Source organism: Salminus brasiliensis, chromosome 24, assembly GCF_030463535.1.
Source record: "Salminus brasiliensis chromosome 24, fSalBra1.hap2, whole genome shotgun sequence".
Lineage (NCBI taxonomy): Eukaryota > Metazoa > Chordata > Actinopteri > Characiformes > Bryconidae > Salminus > Salminus brasiliensis.
The window spans coordinates 26,033,566-26,061,101 of NC_132901.1; the positions used below are offsets into that span (position 1 = coordinate 26,033,566).

Genomic DNA, 27,536 nt, shown 5'->3' on the forward strand with positions numbered 1-27,536 from the left:
CCTCATTCGAGCGCTGTTTAGTGCACACGTACAAACTTCTCAGAGCAGGGGAAGTCGAAGAGCTTGACTAGCCCAAAATCGTCTCCTGTAACTACATTGAGGCCAGCATGTGAGACACAGGCACAGTTGACATCGGCTTTGTCTGCGTTCCTTGGCCAGACTCCCAGGACTTCATCGCCAAGAACACTACAAAGAAGAACCACAGTATAAGGACAGTGATGCACACTCAGCTGCCCGTTCATTCAAGCCACTCAGAAGAACCAACCACACAGAGGCTCTCCAGGGCCGGCAGGATCCCAAGCTAAAAACATACCTGGTCCAGGAAGCCCAGGTGATTCGGTCAATTACAGCCGGTTCAGTCAGCGTTTTGCCAGAGGGCACTTCATGGACCTGTCGCTTGTAGGCTCCTGTAGACACCTGCGGAAGTCCAGACAGTCCAGTGTCAGAGCTCCTCAAGTCACAGACAAATCAAAAACTCTGGTCTTGTGACAGAATGAGTCCTCCACCTGAATGAACCTGCTGTCTGCAGAGAAGTCCATCTGTATGACAAAGCTGGGGATGTCCTTGCAGTAGCTGATACGGTTGAGGGTGGAACCTTGAGTCAGGTCGTAGAGGTCTACAGTACATTCAGCTGAGCCCACCGCCAGAAGATGCTTATCAGGGCTGAACCTGAGAGCCACAGACAAACTAGATGATGCTCAATGATTGGTTTGGTGATCTTCTCCTATAACTTTTTTAGCAGACCACCACTCAAAACATCATATCAACGAGAAAGCACCACTCTTCCAGAGTCAGCCTCTAGACCAAGAGTTTGCGGTCATCTCCGCAACCTCCCTGAAGTAACATAACTGAGTCTTCCCAGCTGGCCACCAAAATCTAATCACATTTATGTGTATCGCGCTTTTTACAAGTAGTGTTGTCACTAAGCAGCTTTACAGAATCAGTCAATAGTAAAAAGACAAGAAATTAACAATCTAAGAAGACATGAAAACCTAAGACCCCCAGTGAGCAGCCAAAGCCGTCGATGGGAAGTAAAAACTCCCTCAGAGCTGGAGAAAGAAACCTTAGAATGAACCCCAAGCTAGGTTATCTAGTTAAACATAGGCCGTGATGTCGGGTAACCAAAATTCAGAACAACATTTAACGCCAACATCAAACTGACGTGAAACAGTGATGACATCTCCCAAACGTCACATACCAGCATTTTATTGATGTAAAACACCAACATTTATTCAATGGGGAAAGAAGACCACAATCCAACATCTGCTTAACATCATATACTTAATGTCCACTTGATGTGACATTGATAACATTGTTAAGAAGTTGATATGTCAATGGTTTTAGGTTCAACATCTGTCCAATGTTAGAGATTCATGTCAACCCAATGTTGTTTTATGACAAAGTTCAACAAACGTTGGCTTTTGACATCAACTGAAATTCAACATTTGCTAATGTTGGATTTTGATGTCCACTGAAATTCAACATTTGGCCAATGTTAGAGCATCATGTCAACCCAATATTGTTTTATGATGAATATATGACTTTGATTTCCAACCAAAATTCAACATCTGTACAATGTTGGATGTTAAAGTCAATACAATGTTGGGTTTTGACATCAACTAAAATGAAACCTTTTCCCAATGTTGAAGCTTGAGGTAAACCCAATGTTGTTGGTTTTATCAGATATGTGAGATTAGATGTCTAATTAAAATCCAACATATGTACAATGTTGGGGGTTAAAGTCAGGCTAACAACGGGTTTTGACATCAACTAAAATTCAACATTTGCCCAATGTTGAGCTTGATGTCAACCCAATGTTGTTTTTTATTAGATAGGTAACTTAGATTTCTAATAAAATGTCAACATCTGTATAACATTAGAAATTAAAGTCAGGCTAATGTTGGATTTTGATGTCAACTAAAATTCAACACTTGCCCAATGTTTGAGATTCATGTCAACCCATTATTGTTTTATGCCGAATATGTGACTTTCATTTCCAACCACAATTCAACATCTGTTCAATGTTAGAGGTTAAAGTCAGGCTAATGTTGGGTTTTGATATCAACTAAAATTCAATGTCAATTCAAAGTTAAAGGTTAAGGTCTAACAAATGCTGGGTTTTGACATCAACTGAAATTCAACATTTGCCGAATGTTGAGCTTGATGTCAACCCAATGTTGTTTTTTATTAGATAGGTAACTTAGATTTCTAAGTAAAATTTCAACATCTGTATAACTTTAGATGTTAAAGTCAGGCCAACATTGGGTTTTGATATCAACTAAAAGTCAACATTTGCCCAATGTTGGAGCTTGAGGTCAACCCAATGTTGTTTTATGCCAAATATATGACTTTCATTTCCAACCAGAATTCAACGTCTGTACAACGTTGAAGGTTAAAGTCAAGACAATGTTGGGTTTTGACATCAACTAAAATTTAACATTTGCCCAATGTTGGAGCTTGAGGTCAATCCAATGTTGTTGTTTTTTTTTTTATCAGATATGTGACATTGGGTTTGTAATTCAAATTCAACATCTGTTTAACGTTAGAGGTTAAAGTCAGGCAAACATTGGGTACTGATGTCAACTAAAATTCAATGTCTATCCAAAGTTAAGGTTAAGGTCCACCAAACGTTGGATTTTGACATCAACTGAAATTCAATGTCTGTCCAATGTTAGAGCTTGAGTTATGTGTTTTGATCTACCTGATCTACCAGTTTCCTGACAGTTCATATCTGCTGATTAAGGAATATTTTCAGTCAGTTCAACTGAATGAATGTGAGAGAGGTGCTTTATATGTAAAAGAACAATGCATTTATTAAAGCTAGGCTCCGTGTCTGCAATAAAGACTTCTTTGATACTTCTAAGATGCAAGGAGTCTCCTGTCTTTACCGAACGTCCTGTATGGCGGAGCTCCTGTCCCGCTTTTTGCCCCACATTTTGAGGGAGTTTGTGAGAAGGATGACGAACTCCCCGTTCTTCATGCCGATTCCCACCATCTCTCCGTCAGGACTGTAGCTGGCACATTTGGCTGAGTGGCCCAGGCTCACCTTATTCAGAAGTTTCTGTTCAAAGGAGAGATGATTGTTAGATAGTTCAATCCACACTAATGTTCTTAAATATTTTTTTTATTTACATAACAGCGTCTTTTATGAAACAATCACTGCGGCTGTGTAACCTAGATTTCATGGTGTGTCTACGTATATCAATCAAATATAATCACAAATAAACTGTCATTAGCTTTCTCCTCTCAAAACACCCCCATTTGACTTCCCATCCTTTATAACTGGTCCATATATGACTAATTTGGCTCATTACCAAGTAGCCTATACTTAAACTCAGTGCTTTTCCAGTTTTTTCCAGTTACATCTTTAAAAAATGTCACAACTGATTCCATAAACAGTAATAGTAATAACAGTAATAGCTCCATACCATCAGAATGAGGCATTTTCATTAGATATAAAACCAAAGAGCTGAGAGAAGCCAAGCCAGGCTCTTAAAATTGCCAAATAATTGGTACCAGTTAAAGATGGTACCAACCCAAGAATCAGAAATTGCTTATAAAGGACCTGCATTGACGTCTAGAAGCAAGTCTTGCCTGGAAGTTTCATCTTTCAGCCACAATTCTGAGGAGAACTTCCTGTAGACTGGGATTTATGCCACTGCTGGTAGACCAGTATGACCATATGCTTCCATACACCTGCAGATTCAGCTCCTTCCATCACACCATGGCTCAAATACAATCACTCTTTTTAGCCAATCGTCAACATTGTGACCCATTTCCCACACATCCAACGAGACCCTCACTGCACTCTACCACCTCTCCCCAATCTATGAATCCAATAATGCTTATTAGATTAATGGATTTATCATGGTTAAAGATAGACCTGCCTCCCGAAACCCACAGGAACAGCAAATGTAGTGACTGGTTAGAGGCTCATTTGAATAATCCACAATACCTACTCTCAACGTTGGTATTGCAAAGGCCTACAATACGTCACATGCTAACAACTGGCAAATGATACACTGTGCTGCCGTAGCTACTACTAACTTTATCAATCAGATCCCAAATCCGGATGGTTCCATCATCGCTGGCAGTGATGAAGACGTCTTTGGCAGGATGTGCAGCCAGTCCCCAGATCTCCCCCTGCATGTGGCTATTTATTAGGATGTTAGAGGCAGCGTTCTTCTCCCCGACTTCAATGATCTCTCCATCCTTTGTTCCCACCAGGATTTTCCCCTGAACCCATGGGAGATTTACGGCGGTCTATATACAGAGGTCTATATGGACACTGGCATCATTCAGAAAGTCATTATACAAAAGAGGAAAATGAACACATAGCCAGACATACACTACATGTCCAAATGTTTGTGGACACCCCTTCTAATGAATGGATTTAGCCACTTTAAGTTGCATAAGACTCTCTGGATGGCATAAACACCTATTGGCATCATGCCGAATGCCAGGCGTGGGCTAGTAGAGGGGCATATAAAGCCCCCAGCATTGAGCTGTGGAGCAGTGGAAGAACTGTGTTCTCTGGAATGATGGTGTAGTTGGGGATGATGAGGTGGGGTGGTGATCATCCAACATATCCTGACCTCACTAATGTTCTTGTTTCTGAATGCAATCAAGTCCTTACAGCAATGCTCCTCAAAAGTCTAATAGAAAGCCTTCTTCTCTGGACAGTAGAGACAGTTACTCCAATAAAAGCAGGATAAATCCCTTTGATTTTAGAAGAACTAATGAATCAACAGGTGTCCCAATACTTTTGTCCATATAGTGTAGCTAGGTAAATCAGAACAGTCTACTAAAAACAAAGCAAGCATCCCTAATAAACTGGCAAATCACCTTTCCTCGACACACAGACCTCACACAGTCCACCACCTGGCCTGTCTCCAGCTGGAAGGCACGGCATCGCTTCATCTCCTGGTCCCACAGCTTCACAGCACCACCCTCCTTAGTCCTAACACACCCACACACATCGGCATCATTCAGAAAGACACCACACACAAACACACAGTTATACAGGACACGATTATGCTTCTCACGGTCGTTCTTTCCCTCCCGTGACGATGAGGCCGTCTCTCAGCGTGGTATACATAGTGAAGACGGGTCCAGTGTGAGCTTTGGCCACCACCCTCAGCAAGAAGTGATCCCTCCACACGTACACGTCTCCATTGATGGCCCCAGTAAAAGTCAGGTTATTCTGAGAGGAAAGAGCCGAGACACTGATTTACATATCAAACAATAACCAGCCAATACAGAACCGCAATACTACAGGACCAGGTCTGCTCAAAGCACAGGGATATTACCCTAGTAATTTCATCAAGGAGGTTGTTTTTACTGAGGCATAATCAGAAGACATAAGAATAATATATTGAGGACAAGTTTCTAGTGGCCACAAGATAATATAGTTATCTTAATATAAGATAATTATTATGTGACATCACTGTATTATTATGTTGTGGCTAACAGAAACTTAATCTGTGGCCTCAACATATTATCTCCTGACCTCATTATATTTTTATATGGCCTAAATATACTATTTTATGGTCTCAATGCATTAATTTGTGGCCACTAGAAACTTAATTTGGGCCTTGTTATATTATTGTGTGGCCTCATTATATTATTTTTTGGCCCCAATACATTATTTTATGGCCTAAATATATTATTTCTTAGGCCACTAGAAACTTTATTTGTGGCCTCATTATATTAATTTGTGGCCTCAATTTATTATTTTATGGCCACTAGAAACTTAACTTGTGGCCTACATATATTATTTTGTGGCCACTAGAAACTTAATTTGTGGCCTCAATTTATTATTTTATGGCCTAAATGTATTTGAATGGCCTTAATAGATTATGTTGTGGCCACTAGAAACTTAATTTGTGGCCTCAATTTATTATTTTGTGGCCTCTATTTATTTTATGGCCTAATTATATTATTTTGTGGCCACTAGAAACTTAATTTGTGGCCTCAATTTATTATTTTATGGCCTAAATGTATTTGAATGGCCTTAATAGATTATGTTGTGGCCACTAGAAACTTAATTTGTGGCCTCAATTTATTATTTTGTGGCCTCTATTTATTTTATGGCCTAATTATATTATTTTGTGGCCACTAGAAACTTAATTTGTGGCTTCAATTTATTATTTTGTGGCCTAAATTTATTTTATGCCCTAAATATATTTTGTGGCAACTAGAAACTTAATGTGTGGCGCCAATACTATTATGGCCTACATATATTATTTTGTGGCCACTAAAAACCTTTATCATTATATTTTTATATGGCCTAAATATACTATTTTATGACCTCAATGCATTCATTTGTGACCACAAGAAACTTAATTTGGGCCTTGTTATATTACTGTGAGGCCTCATTATAGTATTTTATGGCCTAATTATATTATTTTGTGGGCACTAGAAACTTAATTTGTGGCCTCAAAATATTTAAACAACTGTGAACTAAGATAAAAAACGAGGATCAGCCCCCATGATTTTCTCAGTGCAGCATCTCAGATGCAGAGATACACTTACAGCACCAAAGGCTACAGACAGCATGGTCTGCATCCTGGTGTCCTCCACTGAGCCCACCACCCCCTTCTTATACATGAGGGAGCCCCCGGCCAGCGTCCAGAACTTGACGTGTTTGATCCCCACAGACACAAACTGCGAATCGGAGTCAGGCCGGAACTCCACCACGAAGATCCTGTCGGGGTGACCGCCCTTACTGGTTACTTTGGTCCCTAGAGTGTCCACAGAGCGGAGAGGAGTACAGGGAGTTAGTGGCCTGTCCACAAATGCACAGTTTACACAGCAGCTGTTACAGAACATGCAGAACATCGACGTGACGTACCGTCCTGCCAGCGCCACACAGTGATAGTGTGCTCTGGCTCAATGCCCACAGACACCAGCAGCTTTCCCGTGGCACTGAAGTTCACATAGCCGACCCCTTTAGCATGACAGCAGCGCAGTATGGACAGCGTTTGTTTACTCATGGCATCCCAAACGTGGATGGATGGAGTGGTTCCTGAATAAGGGGCACAGAAACAATGTCACAGTCACAAACACACATGTAAAATGAGCTGTTAGGAAGGGCTGAACATTCATACATAAGGGGTCCTCTTTCCCAGTGTAGTCTTTCCTGTACAAGACAGCACAGCATAGTCTTATGAGTTGAATTACGTGCGTTAAAGCAGTGAAAACATTATATTTTAATATGGCCTAAATATACTATTTTATTTATTATTTTATTTATTATTAATTTGTGGCCACTAGAAACTTCATTTGGGCATTGTTATGTTTTTGTCTTATTAGATTATTTTATGGCCTCAATATATTATTTTGTGGTCACTAGAAACTTATTCTATGGTCTCAAAATATTATTTTATGGCCTACATACATTATTTTATGGCCTGAATATATTATTTTGTGGCCACTAGAATCTTTATTTGTGGCCTTATTACATTATTTTATTATCTCAATATATTATTTTATGGCCTACATACACTATTTTATGGCCTGAATATACTATTTTGTGGCCACTACAAACTTTATTTGTGGCCTTATTACATTATTTTATTATCTCAATATATTATTTTATGGCCTACATATATTATTTTGTGGCCACTAGAAACATTATTTGTGGCCTCAAAATAATATTTTTGGGGTATTTTCTGAGTGAACAGAGAAGCACTTCTCGTTGTATTATTTTGTGGCCACTAGAAACTTTACTTGTGGCCTTATTAAATTGTTTTATGATCTCAATATATTATTTTATGGCCTAAATATATTATTTTGTGGCCACTAGAAACTTTATTTGTGGTCTTAAAATATTATTTTATGGGTATTTTCAGAGTGAACAGAGAAGCACTTCTCGTTTTATTATTTTGTGGCCTCATTATATTATTTTATGATCTCAAAATATTATTTTGTGGCCTACATATATTATTTTGTGGCCACTAGAAACGTAATCTTTGGCCTCACAATACTATTTTAAGGTTACTTTCTAAGTGAGAGAGAACTTCTCTCGCCTGCTAGCCCCTTTAGTGTAAATATAAATGTAGAAACAACCGCAGACAGTACACAGTATCGTACAACATGTAGAACCCAACACTTACCAATCTGTCCCGTGGCAATGACATTTTTGTATTTAGGATGCTGATTGACTGTAAGACAGAGAATGTCGTCTGTGTGCTCCAGGTAGAAACTCTGAGTACCTGACGGGAGACAGCACACACTCTGATCAGGCTGTGAAAGAGTTAAAAGTCTCATTAGACTTAATGAACTTCTGTTTATTGGTCAGTAAAAAACTCCATTACCTTTCATACTAAAATGACTGGCCCTCATTAATATTTAAACCCATTGATATTTAAGATAATCAGTGTTTTGACGCTGGCCTACAAAGCCAAGACTGGACCAGCCAGCTCCTCCGTACTTGATGGCGATGGTCAAAAGCCGATCTGCACCAAGAGCCCTTCCAGCTTCAAGTACGGCTCGGCTCGACCCGCCATCCTTTAAGATCCACGGAAGACGAGCGTCCAGACTTTTTACTGTCCTGCACCGAAGTGGTGGAACGAGCTTCCCCTGGGTGTCCGAACAGCAGAGTCCAACACTCGCTGACCTCAAACCCAGACTGAAGACCCTCCTCTTCTGAGAGGACTTGGGTGAAGAGTAGAGTATTATGGTGTCCAGACTGACTTGTGTTTAGTAGGATCTTAGAGGTCTCTTTGAATTCTAGGCTATTCAAACTGTAAATATAAATATTATATATGTAGCAATGCAATCCCCAGCACTAGCAATGCTCCTGATGCTAGAAGGGTAAGGCCTTAATACACCATAACACACATCTCCTCCGAGCTCCGACCAACACCACTTTAAGAGTGATGGGCGGAGACAGCACCATCTACCCACCTGGAAAAAGCACGGCTATTCATTTTCCAGTAAAGTTCCAAGTAGGAAATCTCACCTGGAACCCCCCCCCCCCCCCCCCCCAGTTGGATTTCCCACTAAGTCAGGAGAGCCTCACCCACCCAGAGTTCGAAATCCAAGATGGCCGACCGTACCTGTGTGGTTGGTGTGGTGCAACAGATAACACCACTACCTGCCACTGAGCTACCACACCCTGAGTCCTTGGGCAAGACTCCTAACACTACATTGGTCTATTTCTGTAATTCGCTCTGGATTAGAGTGTCAGCTAAATGCCGTGACTGTAAATGTACCTCATTAGTAGTAAAAGCAGTGGTTTAAGTAATAGTAGTTTATTAGCACTTAAGCCTCTGATGTTGGTCTACATACATTATTTTATGGCCTGAATATATTATTTCGTGGCCACTAGAAACTTTATTTGTGGCCTTATTACATTATTTTATGATCTTAATATATTATTTTATGGCTTAAATATATTATTTTGTGGCCACTAGAACCTTTATTTGTGGCCTTAAAATACTATTTTATGGCCTACATATATTATTAGTAAATATAACTGTATCTCATTAGTAGTTTATTAGCACTTGAGCCCCTGGTGTTGGTCTACATACATTATTTTATGGCCTAAATATATTATTTTGTGGCCACTAGAAACTTTATTTGTGGCCTTATTACATTATTTTATGATCTCAATATATTATTTTATGGCCTAAATATATTATTTTGTGGCCACTAGAAACTTTATTTGTGGCCTTAAAATACTATTGTATGGCCTATATATATTATTAGTAAATGTGAATGTACCTCATTAGTAGTAAAAGCAGTGGGGTTAAATAATAGCAGTTTATTAGCACTTAAGCCCCTGGTGTTGGTCTTGGACTTTTGGACTGTTCGCTCGTTCTCAGATTCAGGTATTTAAGGTAAACACATACCCAGGGTAAGGCTATGAACCGAGGCTGTGGCCGCAGTGTGAAAAATGATGTCAGTGCCATCGTTGAGGTAGTGAAGGTTGTTCCGACAATCAAAGCCCCTGAATCCAAACACATGATCTAATACCAGATCCTGAAACACAGAGAAACGAACCTCTTTAAAATGCATCAGATTAAATTAAAAATGCACTTATTTTAGCAAAGTTATGGTTGAGGTATTTATTCTCTACCCAAATGATCATTTTACCCATGATATTTTTTTTTTACTGATAATATAGTATTATGCAAATGAGATTGTGCTAGTGTGCACCTAATAATGTTAGCATTTATCGGGCAGCACGCTCCTTTACTATCACCTATCATACTGAAACCTGTTTTTTATGAATATGCATTATTTCTTTACCTCCACCAACTTCTTTTTCTTGGAGATGTTGTTTTTCTGCAGCTTCTCTGGGAGAGGTACAGCCCGGCTTACCGGAGGCCTGCGGGTGTAAAACAGGTTAGTGTGGGTACCCGACCCGGCTTTGTGAGTCACTTTAGACAGATTAATTTATTTAACTTTAGATTTAGCTGCAGAATCTGATTATCACAGTTGTAGAGGTTTTCCTAATGAATACACTGTTTATAGGGATGTGCGATGATGTTGGAATGATATCCGTATCGGCAGATAATTGCTTACAAATACAGACAGGTGGCTTTTTTATGTATTTATATATTTAGGTTTGACTGAAATTTTAAATCTAGTGCACTGAAATATGCATTTGCAACCCTACAGAAATAAAGGTATATTTGTAATGCTTTTCTAAAAGGATTTAGTCCCAATGTCTGTCTGTATAGCCCTGAACACTGAATATCCGGCCATAATTCCCATATCAGTGCACCTTTAATATTTAAATTGAGGCAAATAACTACCTTGTACTGTGTTTGTACCTCCCTAACCTTAACCCTAATTCTAACCTTAACCCTAATCCTAACTCTAACCTTAATCCTAATCCTAATTGTAACCTTAACCCTAATCCAAACCTTAACCCTAATCCAAACCTTAACCCTAATTCTAACCTTAACCCTAATTCTAACCTTAATCCTAATCCTAAACCTAACCTTAATCCTAATTGTAACCTTAATCCTAACCTTAACCTTAACCCTAATTCTAACCTTAACCCTAACCCTAATTCTAACCTTAACCCTAATCCTAATTCTAACCTTAACCCTAATCTTAACCCTCACCCCAATCCTAACCCTAACCTTAACCCTAATCCTAATTCTAACCTTAACCCTAATCCTAATCCTAACCTTAACCTTAACACTAACCATAAACTTAACCCTAACCCTAACATTAACCCTAATCTTAACCCTCACCCCAATCTTAACCCTAACCTTAACCCTAATCCTAATCCTAACCTTAACCCTAATTCTAACCTTAACCCTAATTCTAACCTTAACCCTAATCCTAATTCTAACCTTAACCCTAATCCGAACTGTAACCTTAATCCTAACCTTAACCCTAATCTTAACCCTCACCCCAATCCTAACCCTAACCTTAACCCTAATCCTAACCTTAACCTTAACACTAACCATAAACTTAACCCTAACCCTAACATTAACCCTAAACTTAACCCTCACCCCAAACCTAACCCTAACCTTAACCCTCATCCTAATTCTAACCTTAACCCTAACCCTAATCCTAACCTTAACCTTAACACTAACCCTAATCCTAATCTTAATCTTAACCCTAATCTAAACCCCCACCCTAACCTTTGTATCTTTATACAAACACATTGTAAAGGGCAGTTCTCAGTCCTACAAAGTGAAACACAGCAGACCAGCATCCAAACATCAGTGAGACTTGCTGGATAAAAAGCTCACACAGTGAATATGGATGAAACAGACTGGAAACACAGGATTATCAGTGTATATCATTGCTGTCATTTTAAAGCTTCACAGCGTTTGAAAACATCAGCTGTCTTTTGCACTGTGAGATCTTTTCATGACGAACAGGTCCAATATGGTCCAAAATGACTTGAAATGAATGTGCTGGACAGTTAAGAAGTTATTCTAATTGTCCTGTAACTGTTGGGGTTTTGACGACACAACAGTAATGATATAGAAAATCACTGAAGATGGACTGAAGATGCAGGTTCTGGGTAAAAGTGTCTCCTGACTTCCGCATAGTTCCATTTAACACAGTTGACTTTCCAAAACATCCCTCCAGGGGTCTTTTTATTGATCTCTAGGCAGGAGATTTGTTTGCTAAATCAGGTTTAAATAATAGTTTAATATTATATATAAACATTGTTATGGTTTTAAAGCACACAGTTCACTTCTCAGTCCAAACAGCCCACATATGAAAAACAAACTGCAAAAATTTTTTACATTTTTAATTTTGTCACAAAAGCCAACACTTTTATTTCGGCCTATTTTGGCTACAGCATTTCAGCCCCGCCCATAGTTATAAGGAGTGTTTCAGCCTGGACTGCTTTGTGAAATTAGCACAATAGAAGGTAGCCAATAAGAAGAGAGTTTGCTCACATATAAATGAATTAGATTTAAAGAAAAAGTGACAAAAACAGCCTGTTTAATGGTTAACAATGGTTAACAACTGGGTCCATTAAAGGTCATCTGGGTGCAGACCCAAACGCACCTGCTTAGGGGGTCTTGGACTTGCCAAATAGACCCATAGGCATAATAATTTCAGTGGGGCACTTTACTCGGATGGTTCATTGTAGATTTCCATCTGACATTCAACTAACATTCACCTGAATCTGTATTAAATACAACTGAACCCTTTGAATGACTGAAATTGAATGTAACCCTAATCCTATTCCTAACCTTAACCCTAATCCTATTCCTAACTTTAACCCTAATCCTAACCTTAACCCTAATTAACCCTAACCCTAACCCTAACCTAACCCTAACCCTAACCCTATTCCTAACTTTAACCCTAATCCTAACCTTAACCCTAATCTTAACCCTAACCTTAACCCTAATCCTAATCCTAACCTTAACCCTAATCCTATTCCTAACTTTAACCCTGATCCTAACCTTAACCCTAATCTTAATCCTAACCTTAACCCTAATTCTATTCCTAACTTTAACCCTAATCCTAATTCTAACCCTAACCTTAACCCTAATCCTATTCCTAACCTTAACCCTAATCCTAACCGTAACCCTAAACCTATTCCTAACCTTAACCCTAATCCTAGTTCTAACCCTAATCCTAACCTTAACCCTAATTCTAACCTTAACTTTAACCTTAACCCTATCCTTAACCTTAACCCTAACCTTAATCTTAACCCTAACCCTAACCTTAATCTTAACCCTCACCCTCACCCTAACCTTAACCCTAATCTTAACCCTCACCTTAATTTTAACCTTAGCCCTAACTCTAATCTTAACCTTAGCCCTAACCTTAATCTTAACCTTACCTTCTTAGGGTTAGGATTAGGGTTAAAGCTAAGGTTAAGGTTAGGTGTAGGGTTAGGGTTAGTAGAATGTGAGCATCTACTCTGCATCTACAATGGATCATCCATACCCCGTTATGATGGTGTATTAATCTTAAAAATATCTAACAGAAGTTTCACAGTTTGAAAGATGAATGATGCTGTTTATTTAATCACACTTTAAAACACAGAAACACGGAGAACACACAACTGGGCAACATCACAAACCCACAATAGGCAAAAATACTTTGCCTTTGGGAATTTAGCTAAAGAGGGGTGGGATACAATTGTGCAAATGAGAGTTTTGGCTTTAACCACTTCAGATGGTACATCAGTTTATTTGAAACATGACCAGGGATTCTCCAGGGGTCCTGATCCTCCAGGACCAGGGTGAGGGACCACTGCTATAGGAGGATATCTGGGCCTGGAGCGCTGACTCACAATTCCAAAATTGAGAATTGAGGAGAAGAGGAGATGCAAAAGTCTGGATCAATCGAAATGGAAAGAAATGCCATGAAGTGAACAGACATCATAGATGGGAAAGTGGTGGATGGGGGCAAATGAGCTCTGCGGGCCATCTGGTCAGTCTGTGTCCAGATCAGCACAGAGGTATAAAGGAAACACTAGAAGCCAGAGGCAGAGTCACAGCAAATAAGAAAATCGGACTGTACCTGGATCCTCTTCAGCGCAGCAGACAAAGCCAAGGGAGAAATTTAGTGGGATGAACCGATCTAGTCAAAGTCGAGGGGCCATTCTTGCGGTCAAATGCCTCATGCACAAGCAGTCGAGAGCAGGGGTTACCCAAATCGTTCACAATATATAAAGCCAGAGGCCCACCGGCGTAGTATGTTCACAATAATCTTGTAATGGCAAAGAGTGTTTAAGGTGGTAGTAAGTTCAGGCTCCAGCAGATGGCGCTGCACGAGGATGATCGGGCTATAAATACCTGCGGGGTGTCAGTGACGGGACTCATAGATTGAGAAGAGGTGCATTGTTAGAGTGCAGTGAGGGTCTCGTTGGATGTGTGGAAAATGGGTCACAAAGCAGATACAATTCACAATTGGCTGAAAGGAGTGGCTGTCAGCATTTGGGCGTGGCCAAAGACCATGGTGTGAAGGAAGGAGCTGAATCTGCAGATGTATGGAAGCTTACGGTCATACGGGTCTACCAGCAGTGGCAGAAACCATTACAGTCTATAGGAAAGTCTCTTCAGAATTGTGGCCGAAAGACGAAACTGATGGACAGGGGCCGCCGGCTTGTAAATTAAGAACTGCTTCTAGAGGTCAGCCCAGGTTCTTCACCACCAACTTCTGAAAGATCACTCCATAGGGAACTGCAGACCATCCACATATAGAGCATAGAGGCACATAAGAGGCCTCCACGCTCACTTCTGCTCAAGAATGAGGAGACTGTCCTGTAGGCTGTAGGGATTTCTGCCACTGCTGGTAGACCCGTATGACCGTAAGCTTCCATACACCTGCAGATTCAGCTACGTCCTTCACACTGTGGTCTTTGGCCACGCCCCAATACTGACAGTCACTCCTTTCAGCCAATCATTAACATCTGCTTTGCGAAATCTATGGAACCACTCACTCGCGCACCCCTCAGGTATTTTTGCTCCATCATTCTTGTGCAGCGCCACCTACAGGAGCCTGAGGTTACTACCACCTAATGTTTTCTTTTTTTATCCAGGGATATTTAAACAACATTTATGAGAATTCAACTCTGCAGTGGACGTTTTTGGTTGGCGTTTGGTCTGGTTGGAGGTCTTCAGGAAGCGGGCCGAGACCTACCTTGCCAGGGGGTCTCGGCCTGCTTGTTTGGCCCGAACAAAGGCTTGACTGGAAAAGTCACAGGCCACCTCTGTCAACACACCTACCGTTCCACTTCCGAATCTCTTCTTCTCAGCTGTATTCTAGCAGTTCTAACCTATTTCAGAGATGGTATATCAGTACTGATGGGTATGGGTATCAGTGTTTAGCTCCGTGATGGACCTCCAGTGGAGCTGTAGAGTGTTTTGAGTCCTAATTTGGGAACCCCTGACCTAGAGGGCTCTCTAGGAAGCATTACATCCAGTCATTTGTTCGTTCGTTGGGTGTAGCAAACCATGCTCTTTCGTTCTGTCGTTTCTCAGCATGCTGGAGAGATAACGGCTCGGAGAGGGAGCGAGGGTGGAATGAGGAAGGGCGCACTGGCTTGTGCTTGGATCAAAAAGGCGTCATACCCTGAAGTCCCTGGGGGAAATGTGCACTATTGGAAAGGTGAGCCATGGAGAGACAGGGAAAGAGACTGCATCAGAGGACATCTTGACAAGACGGGACACGTCGGAGACAGCAAAGGCACGTGTGCAATGGATGATGGGAGAGAAAAACTGAAGGTCCATGCAAAAGGTTTCAGCTTTGAAAAGGCTTTAACACAGACTAACAGCATTTCCATGTTCGAGTTTGTGAGAACTGCAATCAGCTCAACATGCACCTTTCCAATATTCATCCACTAACTTGGACTCACCACTCACACAAAGGACGCTACCAGCATTGGAAGGGTGAAGGCTACTACCTTTCTGCCTAGGTGCCTAACATTGCTACCCCACAACATCTCATCCTGTGGTGTCTGGCACCGAGACCTATGCTACCAGCACCTCCTGTACATTGTAAGTGAGGTGGGACCTCCATGAGCATCAATGAGCCTTGGGCGGCCATGACTGGCCATTGCATACCACCAAGACCTAATGTCTTAAGATGTTCTGGAGATGTTCTGACCCAGTCGTCTAGAACATCACAGTTTGGCTCTTGTCAAAGTGGCTCAGATTCTTACGCTTGCCCTTTTATCCTGCTTCAACACCTCCATCACCTTCAAGAGCTGACTGTTCACCTGCTGCCTAATTTTTTTTACCAGAACATCAATGCTGTACACTTCACCTGCCAGTGGTTTTAATGTTATGGCTTATTGGTGCATGTCAACGTTCGTACAATATTATGTTTGCATTTCCGCAGCCTACATCGATAAACCTCTGAGCCCTTTGTATGAACATGAGGTCGGGATGGCTGATTTTAGCCTTACATTGGTCTAAAAAGTTATATATATATATATATTTTTTTTTTCCCAAAGGGAGGAACCACAAGAGAGGCATAATGGAAATACGTCAAAAATGGCAAACAAGCCCAACATGATCACTGAATTTGAGAAGGACGTTCTTAGCCAAGCATTGTCCAGCTCAGTTAGCATATCTGAAGGCGTTTGTGTGTGTGTGTGTGCGTGTGTGTGTGTTTTGGAGTGAAATGCATTGAAGTGAATGGATTGTCCCTCCGAAACCATTACTAATATAGCAAGTTCCAAGTTCAATATTTTTACCACTTGGCATGAGCCACTGGAACCAGACCAGACCACTTCACCTGCCAGTGGTTGTAATGTTATGGCTTATTGGTGTATGTCAACGTTCGTACAATATTATGAAGAGTTAGCATTTCCTTAGCCTACTTCGATAAACCTCTGAGCCCTTTGTATGAACGTGAGATTGGGATGGCTGACGGTTTTGGCCTATTGGTCTAAATATATATATATAGATAGATAGATAGAGATATATATATATATATATATATATATATATATATATATATATATATATATATAGATTCAAAGGGAGGAACCACTAGAGAGGCATAATGGAAATACATCAAAAATGGCAAACAAGCCCAACATGATCACTGAATTTGAGAAGGACGTTCTCAGCCAGGTATTGTCCAGCTGTCCAGTTAGTATATCTGAAGGCGTTTGTGTGTGTGTGTGTGTGTTTTGGAGTGAAATGCATTGTAGTGATTGGATCGTCCCTCTGAAACCATTACTGATATAGCAAGTTCCAGAAGTTTTATCTGTTTAAAGGAGTTACAGTCATTTTACAGCAGTTTACAGTAAACCAATGATCATCACCATTCAGATTCAATGGAGCATTTCAAAAGATACTTACTTGACAATGCCCTGCCTCCAGAGGAATGCAAAGTGAAACACAGAGAGCATCTGCAATGTTTGAATAACTTTGATTGAGGAGCACAACCACAGCCACACCACAGCCACACCACAGCCACACCACAGCCACACCACAGCAGGATCAACACTTGCACATCACTAGAAGCCTCTGAAGGGTCATGAATTATCAGGGTTTTGCAGGAAGTCTTGAAGAACCCATAGGCCATAAAACAAGGCCTGGACTTAGGGATATCAATGGGCATGTGGGTCAATCAGCATCACTCATGGATTCTACCATATAAACAGATATTAGAAAGTCCAGAAGGCAGCTAATGATAATAATAATAATAATAATAATAATATAAAAATATAATATAATAATAATAATGTCCACCCACCTCTCCACCCACTCCACCTCTCTTCGCAGCTATCAATGTTCTAATATTCTAATATCTGCCTATTCATGCCTATCCCTCCATACCTCTGTCTACCCATCTGCCCATCTGTCTGTCCATTTCTAAACCCCCCTGAACATTGAAACAAACACTAGTAAAGAATCTGTGATTCCATATCTTGCCACTTTTCTACACATGCAGTGGCAAAAAACAGGCCAGAGGGAGGAGGAGGGTGTATAACGGGTGTATGAATGGATGGAGGAATCGGTGTAGGTGTGTACCTCTCCTCAGCAGATGCCTCCTTTTGCTGTTGGTGAGGTTTAGTGCCGGCCATTTCACGAATGCTCACCGCGCAGATCTTAGTGGTGTAATCAATGACCTTCTCCCGAGCGACATCACTGTCATAGCCTGAATACACACACACACACAGACACACAGGTATACACACACACATGCTATATTGATCAGAGCTGCTGTTGATCGGTTTGGGTAAATTAGTGAATTAGTGAAAATGAAAGAGTGTCTAGACAGAAAGTCCAGTTGCCTCCATCCTCCTCAGTGTCCTCCTCAGACTCCTCACTGTCCACGGGACGACTGTCTTGAGCGACTGAGGAGTCCAGAGTCCATATCATCAGAGCGGTGTCTGCTCCGCCCACTGTTAGCAGGGTCACGTCGTCCTGTGCCCAGCGCACGTTGGTCACGTGAGCACTGTGGCCCACGTACCGCTTAAATCGGGCATACTGACCCTGAACAGAGAGGAGTGGACATGAAACTGACTAATGCAGCTAACCTACAACACACCATGTTTACAGATTCTGAAAATACCCAAATATTGCATTACAGCTTAATAATAACAATAATAAAAATAGAAATAACAACAACAACAACAACAACAATAATAATAATGATTAATAACCAAAAAACATTAAAAAGTCTTTAGAACAAAATGCATATTACACAACTGATCAACAGAAATAATAGAAATAAATATATTTAAATTTTTGAAAATATGAATTAATTAAATAAAATGACTAAATATAATGACTAATAATTAATAAACAAAAATGAATGGTCTTTCTTTTTAAATTAAATAATTAAATATGTTATTAAAGATGTTTCTTCAGAATGAAAAATCTACATCAATAAATAAATAAATAACAATAAAAATTTGAAAATTGCTATTCTCTCAAATTATTGACAACTTTTTTATACATATACAGCTCTGGAAAAAAATGTAGAGAGCACCCTACCTTTCAACATGATCAGTTTCTCTGGTTTTAATGTTTATAGGCAGTGTGTTTAAGGGAAATGAACATTTGCGCTCTATTTCAAACCATGGACAGCATTTCCCCTAAACTCCAAATAAAAATATTTACTATTTAGAGAATTTATTTATTTGCAGAAATGACAACTGCTCAAAAACAGCTGCTCAAATAATGCAGAGAAATGATGATAATAAAAGAGGTTATTATTCAGATTTAATCACAGTACTAATATCTGAACATTCAGAATCACTATGGTGAAATAATAACCTCGACTGACCAATCACAGCCCTCATGTCTCGGCCGGCTCTCCACTAGTCTTTCGCATTGCTGTTGGGACTTTATGCCGTTCATAGTCACTGTAAATTCAGCTCACTCAGCTCTGTTTGATAAAATGCCTGGAATAAAACGACTGCCGAACACATAGAGATGCAAAATTAAGAAATAAAGCTGTATAATAAACTAAAATAAAATGAATTATATAAAGAATTGATCAGATTATCAGAATGAAAGTACTGAGGAGTGACACACTGAAAACCCTGTTCGCTGTTTTTGATTTTGTGCAGGAAGGTGTACTGTCTCACTTTCACAGGGTAGCTGAAGAGCTTGAGGAAGCCAAAGTCATCTCCCGTGGCCAGAAGCCTCCTGTCGCTGGTGAGTGAGGTAGCATTGATGTCGGTGATGCCGCTGTGAATGGGCCAGATGCCTTCACATGTGGGGCCGAGAACTGCAGTCCAGGTGGCCCAATCAATCTTCTCTATCTGGATTATTAGATAAAACACATTAATCACTGCTGAATAATTACAATTATAATAAATACTCCTGTATATCACCTTACTCGAGCCCTAAAACTAGGGGATCCGCATGTGGGGTTACTAATATACATATATATATAACTTACTTACACTAAAGTGGACAAAAGTATTGGGACACCTGCTCATTCAATCAAAAAGAGTTTATCCGGGGCTCCACCGCGCACCGCCACTATAGCCTGGGGACCAAAAGAGCATGAAATGGGGTGGGTGGACGGAGCTGGGGAGCCAGGGAGACGGGGAGACGGGGACCCGACGCTCGGGGGAGACGCGCCAGCGTTGCTGTCACTAGAGGGAGCTACGACCGGGTGGGTTAACTGGCTTAGTGAGGTCAGGATGGTGGAGGATCATCACCACACCTCATCATCCCCAACTCAACCCAAAAGTACTGGATGGAGCTCCACCATCCATTATTCCAGAGACCTCAGCAGCTCTTCCACTGCTCCACAGCTCCTCAATGCTGGGGGGCTTTATGTCCCCTCTAGCCCACGGCATTAGTAGGCATGGTGCCAGTGGGTTCATATTTATCTGCTTCACAGAGTCCTATTCTATTGGCGGGACACTAACTGATTTAGCACTGCTGTAGACGTCTCTTTTACCTCTGACATGCGAATAGTCTGTCTCTTTCCTCTCGGGGCCTCGAAGAATAAGTGTTCTTTGGCACCAGTGTTAACTTGCAGCAATTTACCTGTATTCAAAAGAACAGGTGTTATGGGATATAGAGATACACTACAGGATGCGTGTCTCTGAATAGGACACCTATATAAAAGAATTAGCTGGAACAGTAGGAGACAGGATGACACAGCTCACCGCGGGTGTCCCAGTCTATGTGGGTGATGTAGCTTGTTGCTCCTTTGCAGATTCCCACTCTCTTACTGGTCAGAACGTTGTATATGTCCACAAAGTGATCATGAGAGGCCACAGCAAGATATTTACCAGCATCTGAACGACAACAAATTCACAACAGTGAAGATCTCTCACTCATGCTTCATCCACTTTACCTCATTCTTTAAAAAGCCATGTCACATCAGAGATATACAGATTGGACAAAAGTATTGGGACACCTGCTCATTCATTGTCAGGATGCTGGATGATGATCACCACCGCACCTGATCATCCTCATCCCCAACTCATCACAAAAGTGCTGGATGGAGCTCCATCATCCATCATTCCAGAGAACACAGTTCTTCCACTGCTCCACAGCTCAATGCTGGGGGGCTTCATACCCCTCCTCTAGCCCCCGCCTGGCATTAGGCAGCATGGTGCCAATAGATCTATGTTGTTTATCTGCTCCAGAGAGTCCTATTCTATTGACAGTACCTCTCTACAGGGACTAGGCAAGCTGTGTGTGCACATATGAGTCAACTTAAAGTAGAATGCCTTCATTAGAAGGGGTGTCCACAAACATTTGGTAACAAACAATTTGATAAATGATATATTTCTTAAAGTCCTGCATAATCTGCTAAATCCCGTTTTAATGATCCTGAAGAAGCAAACAGGCATCACGCTGTCTAGAAGCACTTAACTCATGGGGAGAGAGTACACACAACACACGCCTGTAAACAGGGCTCTGGAGCTTCACCTCGGGAGAACTTGATGTCGGAGATGAGCTCCTTCCTGTGGTGGAAGGACACCATGTCCTCTAGTGTGTCCGCATTCACCACCAGAAAACTGCCGTCATTCAGGCCCACAGCTAAGGCTTTCCCATCCGGGGAGAAGGCACAGCATCTTCCTCCTGATACAGACACACACACACATATACACGCAGACACACACACACACACACACACACACACACACACACATACACACAAACACAAAACAGCACACAATTGGGCATATTACATGTTTTGTGATCCTCTAAGTAGAGACTCACTTCTCCACATTTTAATGCACTTATTGTTAATTCATCCACAATTATCGTTTATTATTATACTGTATATTATCTGAGTGGGAAACAAATTATACATATATATATATATATATATATATATATATATATATATATATATATATATATATATATATAAAAAACAGAAAATATGCCATGTACAATAAAATGGACTGTTGTTTATATGTGTTTATATGATATATATAAAATAATAATTTATATTATTATATAAGTTTTTGTAAATTATATGAATAATTGAGTATTTTCCAAGTGACGCCGACACTGAACACATGGAACACATGTTCCATCCTGGTCCCGCCTGACCTGGCTCTCCACTACCCTCCTGCCCGCTGTCCTGCTCTGGGGCCTCGCATTGACTCATCCTCACCTCACTGCAGGACTCTGCTTCTGACTGTTCACCCGCAGGACTTTATAATCATCTCACTCACATTTTTTTCTTAATTCAGTTTAGTTTTATTGTTGTCTTTATTCCTGTTTTGTTATTTTTATTATTATGATCCGGTGTCGACCTGGGGGGGACGGGTTACTCTGTTGAGTCTTTGTTTCTCTCAAGGTTTCTTCCTCTCGACCTGAGGGAGTTTCTCCTTGCCACTGTTGCCACTAGCTGCTCAAAAAAGGCTCGGACCCAGATCTCTGTAAAGCTGCTTTGGGACAACATTTGTTGTGAAAACCCTATATACATAAAATTTGACTGAATTGAGTTTGTTAAATAATGCATGTGTAACATATATATAGAAATTTTAGAAAGTTCACAGCTCCAAGGCTTCTAATAACATTTTTGGCCCACCGGGGGAACACAGGCTGTTTGGCAGTGTGGAGAATGCTGTCTAAGCTGCTGGCTCCCACCCTCTCTACAACACTGTGACGAGACACAGGAGCAGAATTCAGTGCAAGACTCATTCCACCGAAATGCACCACAGAGCACCACAGGAGGTCATTCCTACCCGTGGCCATCAAACTTTATAACTCCTCCCTCAGTGTGTGACACTATGGTTCAGCTGTGCAATACTCAAGTTATACTGTTCATATGTGCAATAATATTATTGTAATAATAATATTATTAATAATAACATGCCACTTTACTATAGTCTTATAATTTTTATATATATGTACATATTTCAAGTTTTATTTTTTTCTCTTTTTTGTTTTTCATTTAATCTTATTATATATTGTTTTTTTATAGACTGTTTATTCTTCCTCAAACTGTTGCAAATGTAACAACTGCAATTTCCCAATAAAGTATTTCTGATTCTGATTCTGATTTTTAAAGGGTTAAAGCCTTGTTTCAAAATGTAACGCTCACGGAGACAGGTCTCCTGAGTGGGGCCGGTACCCGGTCAACCTTGATTACTGAGCCCAGTACGGGCCTTTCTTGTTTTTGTCCGCTCATACCTTTCTTAAGTTTGCGGACGGCCACCATGCGGTGGTTGGTGGAGGTTTCCCAGATGCGCAGGGTTTTGTCGTCACTCACAGTGGCACACACAGGATGCAGGGGGTGAGCGGCAAGACCCCAAACCTCCCCTTCCATGTGACCCTAAACACACACACACACACAATGTCAATATGCAGGAGTCATATAGTCATATGCTCATGGTCATGTTCAAATGAAGTATAAATCAGTGAACAAATCCTCTACAGGAAACCAATTTAACCCTTTAAAATCTCCTGGATCTCAGATTCTAATGCAGTTTTAGTGACCTGCACTAGGACACAATTATATAGCAATATTATTGAGCAACATTTTGGTGCCCCTGGACATTGGATGTCCCCCTAGATCCCCCTATATGGAAGTTCTGGCCAAAATATATGTGGATAATCAGGTCAATCAATGGCTTATATATTAAATAGTTTATCTAACCAGTCCTTTATAAACCCTTTACCACTCCATGGCTTATCACACACTAAGGAGTATTACTCAGTACCTACAGGCTCCATAGGCTGTTTAAGGGGTTCAGTTAAATCAGGTGAGCTGCTGGTGGAACCAGTAATATAATAACCTTACTGAAAACGACACAATCTGACTGTTGAATTTCTGTTTATTTGTATTAATTTTACAGCCATTTTTAAAAAATATATTTATTGCTTATTTCCAACATGTGCACTTAAAAGCATCGCCTCCTTCAACATACCTGAACCAGCAGGGTAATCGGTCCACTCTTATCTATTTCCAGGATCTCTCCATTTTTCGTCCCCACCAAGATGTGACCATGGCCCAGAGTTATAGCCCGAATAGAGGGGTTATCCTCCAGGAGAAGCCCTGAAAAAATGAAAAACATGATAATTAGCCCTCCATTCCACAGGATGCATCACTGCAGGTCAGTTTGGACAGGATGGGTAGAAAGCTGCAGTCTGTACAATTTCTCTGTCCTGCAAGCTCAGTGTTATCAAGTAAGAGTATTTCTTGCTTGCATTACCTAATTAGGGCAATAGAGGGCAGCACTGAATTACAACACAAGCACTTCATGGCAAGATGGGGAATTCTGCACCTTAAACGGAGGAAAGGTGGCGTGTAAACACTGGAATTAATGCATAAGCACAAACCGCAATGCTAACAATAATTAGCATAAGTATAATTAGTCTATACACATTCAAATGAATGAGGCATGCTAGTATGACGTGCACCATGGGTAACCACTAGATCTAACACCCTGCTTCAACCCGTAAACGCCTACAGGAGCTTCTGAATACTAGAGCCAGGTGTTGGCCTGAACTATCAGGCCTTCAGCTTCAGCTTTCCTTACAAATGAGCATAATTTCTAATGAAGCCGGGCGGCACGATGTATGCAGTTCGTTAATCGGATATCTTAGAAGGCTACAATTTGCAAAAGAGCCTCTAGCCAATCAAGAGAATGAGCTGAATGAGCTGTGAACATCCAGACCTATCACAGATAGTCCACATAAGTGTGTCTGGGGTTGTTTTTGATGAATCCAACTCAGAAACAGTACTTTTTATTTATTTATTTATATTTATTACTTTTTAATCATTTTAATATCGTCTGCCTCCCAATTTGGTACTGCCAATTAACCCACCCAAGTACTAGCAATGCTCCCAACACTAGGAGGGTAAGGACTTAACACACGTCTCCTCCGACACCCTCTGAGGAAAGCTCAGGGTCCCCAGCTCCACCGCACCAGCTACCAGGCCCAAGAGAAGCCAATTGTGCTCTCTCAGGCTCCGGCTGCTGATGGCAAAGCAGCATGGCTGGCAAACCCCTGGGCTCATTAGATCCATTAGCTCATTAGACCGCTGAGCCACCGAAAGCCCCAGTGCTAAAGGTGTACCATAGTTACAATATTAAACATCATTCTGTGTGGTCCTGGAGTGTAGAACCGCTTCAACCAACCTTTGGATCCTGGAGACAGTGTGGCTCTCTTGATGGCGTAGGTTTTAAGACATCTCTCAAACACGTCGTCCCAAAGCTCAACCACTCCATCCTTACCTCCAGTCACAAAGCCCTGGGGAAGAGACGGCCACTCAAAAACACTGCAGTACAGCACGCTGACTGGGAGCTAAGGAGGTATCGTGATGTCCAAATATTTGTGGACACTCCTTCCAATGAATGCATTCAGCTACTTTACATTGCACAGATGTCAGCTTCGGTAGGTACTGTAGAGAAGTACTGCCAATAGAGTAGGACTCTCTGGAGCAGATAAACATGAGCCTATTGGCACCATGCTGCCTAATGCCAGGCGTGAGCTAGAGGAGGGGTATAAAGCCCCCCAGCATTGAGCTGTGGAGGAGCTGTGCTCTCTGTACTGATGGATGGTGCTCCATGCAGTACTTATGGCATGAGTTGGGATGGTGATCACCCTGACCTTACTAATGTATCTCAGATGTTCTGGTTGCTAAGTGCTAGTAGTGCTGGTGTTGCTAGGTAGTTGATCTGGTATCTGAGGTGGCTAGTATGGTCTTGCTAATGGGGGCGTTAAGCTATCTCAGATGATATGGTCGCTAAGTGCTAGCTATGTTGTTGCTTGGTAGTTGCTATGGTGTCCCACGTAGTTGCTGTGGTGTTGCTAAGTGATTGCTCTGTATCACAAATGCTAAGGTTGCTAAATAGTGTATTTGGTCTCCGAGGTGGTTGCTATGGTGTTGCTAAGTGATTGCTATGTATCTCAGATGCTATGGTGGCTAAGTGTTAGCTATGATGTTGCTAGGTAGTTGATTTGGTATCTGAGGTGGCTGGCATAGTGTTGCTAAGTGGTTGTTATGGTATCTCAGAAGATATGGTCGCTAAGTGCTAGATGTGGTGTTGCTTGGTAGTTAATTGATATGGTGTTGCTAAGTTTCCAAGGTGCTGTTGTTGCTTTGGTGTTGCTATGTAGCTGCTATGGTATCCGAGGTGGTAGCTAAGTAGTTAATTTGGTATCCGAGGTGGTAGCTATGGTGTTGCTAAGTGGTTGCTATGTATCTCAGATGCTATGGTGGCTAAGTGTTAGCTATGATGTTGCTAGGTAGTTGATTTGGTATCTGAGGTGGCTGGCATAGTGTGGTGGTCCTTATGGCATGGGTTGGGATGGTGATCACCCTGACCTTACTAATGCTGCTCTTGTGGCTGAGTGCAATCAAATCCTCACAGCAATTCTCCTTCAAAATCTAGTAGAAAGTCTTCTTCACCAGACAGTAGAGACAGTTACTACATCAAAAGCAGGATCAACTCTTTTCTCCAACATGAGGCATCAGTTTACCTTATCTAAGGAGAACATGGCAAACACGGGTCCATCGTGGGCCTTGATGGTCTTCAGAAGCATGGGCTCCTTCCAGATGTAAATGTCTCCAGTGGCTGCTCCAGAGAATACCAGGTCATCAGTGTGCCCATAACACACAGACATCATGGTCTCAGGCTTCCCCAGGTTTCCAAAGACCCCACGCTTAAATGTAAGACCACCTCCTTCAGAAAACACAGTGACATGGCATAAGCTGCGGAGGTTCTAGACACCTTCTGGTCCAGTCCCTAAATATAACCCAGAGCAGTTAAGTGCGGTTCTGCGTGATTAATACTAGAAAAGTGTAGAATGGTTCTCCAGCTAAAGTGATTCCCATTTCCAGGCAGTTGCTATGCTCTTGCAACACTGTTGCTATGGTATTCTAGGCAGTTGCCATGGCGTTGCTAAGTGATCGCTATGGTATTCCTGGTGGTAGCTATGGTGTTGCTAAGGTATTGCTGAATGTGGGTGCTATGGTAAGCCAGATGCTATAGTTGCTAAGTGATAGCTATGGTGTTGCTTGGCAGTTGCTATGGTGTCCCAGGTGGTTGCTATGAAGTTGCTAAGGTAGCCAAGGCAGTTGCTGTGGTGTTGCTAAGTGGTTGCTCTGTATCTCAGATGCTAAGTTTGGTTGCTAAGTAGTTCATTTGGTATCTGAGGTGGTTGATATGGTGTTGCTAGGTAGTTGATTGATATAGTGTTCCTAGGTGGTTGGTGTGGTATCCCAGGTGGTTGATATGCTGTTGCTAAGGTATCCAAGGTGCTTGTTATGATATTGCTAAGTGCTAGGCATATGTATCTCCAATGTTGTGGTTGCTAAGTGCTAGCTATGGTGTTGCTAGGTAGTTGATTTGGTATCTGAGGTGGCTAGTATGGTCTTCCTAAGGGGGGGTGTTAAGGTATCTCAGATGATATGGTGGCAGTTGAAGTGCTAGCTATAGTGTTGCTTGGTAGTTGCTATGGTGTCCCAGGTGGTTCCTATGGTGTTGCTAAGTGATTGCTCTGTATCTCAGATGCTAAGGTTGCTAAGTGTTAGCTATGATGTTGCTAGGTAGTTGATTTGATCAGTCACGTCCTGTCAGATCCAGGGATCAACCTGGCAACCTTCCAGCCGCAAGACCTCTTTGCAATGCGCAACTACAGTTATCACATTTTCCATTACGCTCAATCACAGGGCTAGAAACTGTACTG

The 27,536-nt window shown here is 41.3% G+C and overlaps 1 protein-coding gene across 6 annotated transcripts in view; it reads right to left on the reverse strand.

Moving 5' to 3' along the window:
- LOC140546384 (echinoderm microtubule-associated protein-like 6) overlaps positions 1 to 27,536 on the reverse strand; it is an 82,920-nt gene that overhangs the window by 9,080 nt on the left and 46,304 nt on the right. For 2 of the 6 annotated variants that reach the window (XM_072669584.1, XM_072669583.1), the window contains 23 exons: positions 26,328 to 26,530; positions 24,983 to 25,094; positions 23,768 to 23,895; positions 23,031 to 23,172; positions 21,309 to 21,461; positions 20,537 to 20,668; positions 20,326 to 20,414; positions 19,499 to 19,675; positions 18,197 to 18,398; positions 17,934 to 18,060; positions 17,259 to 17,273; positions 10,258 to 10,336; positions 9,858 to 9,987; positions 8,118 to 8,216; positions 6,854 to 7,027; positions 6,535 to 6,743; positions 5,046 to 5,203; positions 4,846 to 4,960; positions 4,048 to 4,236; positions 2,889 to 3,061; positions 507 to 669; positions 314 to 417; positions 33 to 186 (listed from right to left, as the gene is read on the reverse strand). In XM_072669584.1, the coding sequence (XP_072525685.1) occupies positions 33 to 186; positions 314 to 417; positions 507 to 669; positions 2,889 to 3,061; positions 4,048 to 4,236; positions 4,846 to 4,960; positions 5,046 to 5,203; positions 6,535 to 6,743; positions 6,854 to 7,027; positions 8,118 to 8,216; positions 9,858 to 9,987; positions 10,258 to 10,336; positions 17,259 to 17,273; positions 17,934 to 18,060; positions 18,197 to 18,398; positions 19,499 to 19,675; positions 20,326 to 20,414; positions 20,537 to 20,668; positions 21,309 to 21,461; positions 23,031 to 23,172; positions 23,768 to 23,895; positions 24,983 to 25,094; positions 26,328 to 26,530 (3,227 nt within the window). Of the gene's footprint in view, positions 1 to 32; positions 187 to 313; positions 418 to 506; positions 670 to 2,888; positions 3,062 to 4,047; positions 4,237 to 4,845; positions 4,961 to 5,045; positions 5,204 to 6,534; positions 6,744 to 6,853; positions 7,028 to 8,117; positions 8,217 to 9,857; positions 9,988 to 10,257; positions 10,337 to 17,258; positions 17,309 to 17,933; positions 18,061 to 18,196; positions 18,399 to 19,498; positions 19,676 to 20,325; positions 20,415 to 20,536; positions 20,669 to 21,308; positions 21,462 to 23,030; positions 23,173 to 23,767; positions 23,896 to 24,982; positions 25,095 to 26,327; positions 26,531 to 27,536 lie in introns of those variants that run through there. The other 4 variants (XM_072669585.1, XM_072669586.1, XR_011978328.1 and 1 more) reach the window with 4 other exon arrangements.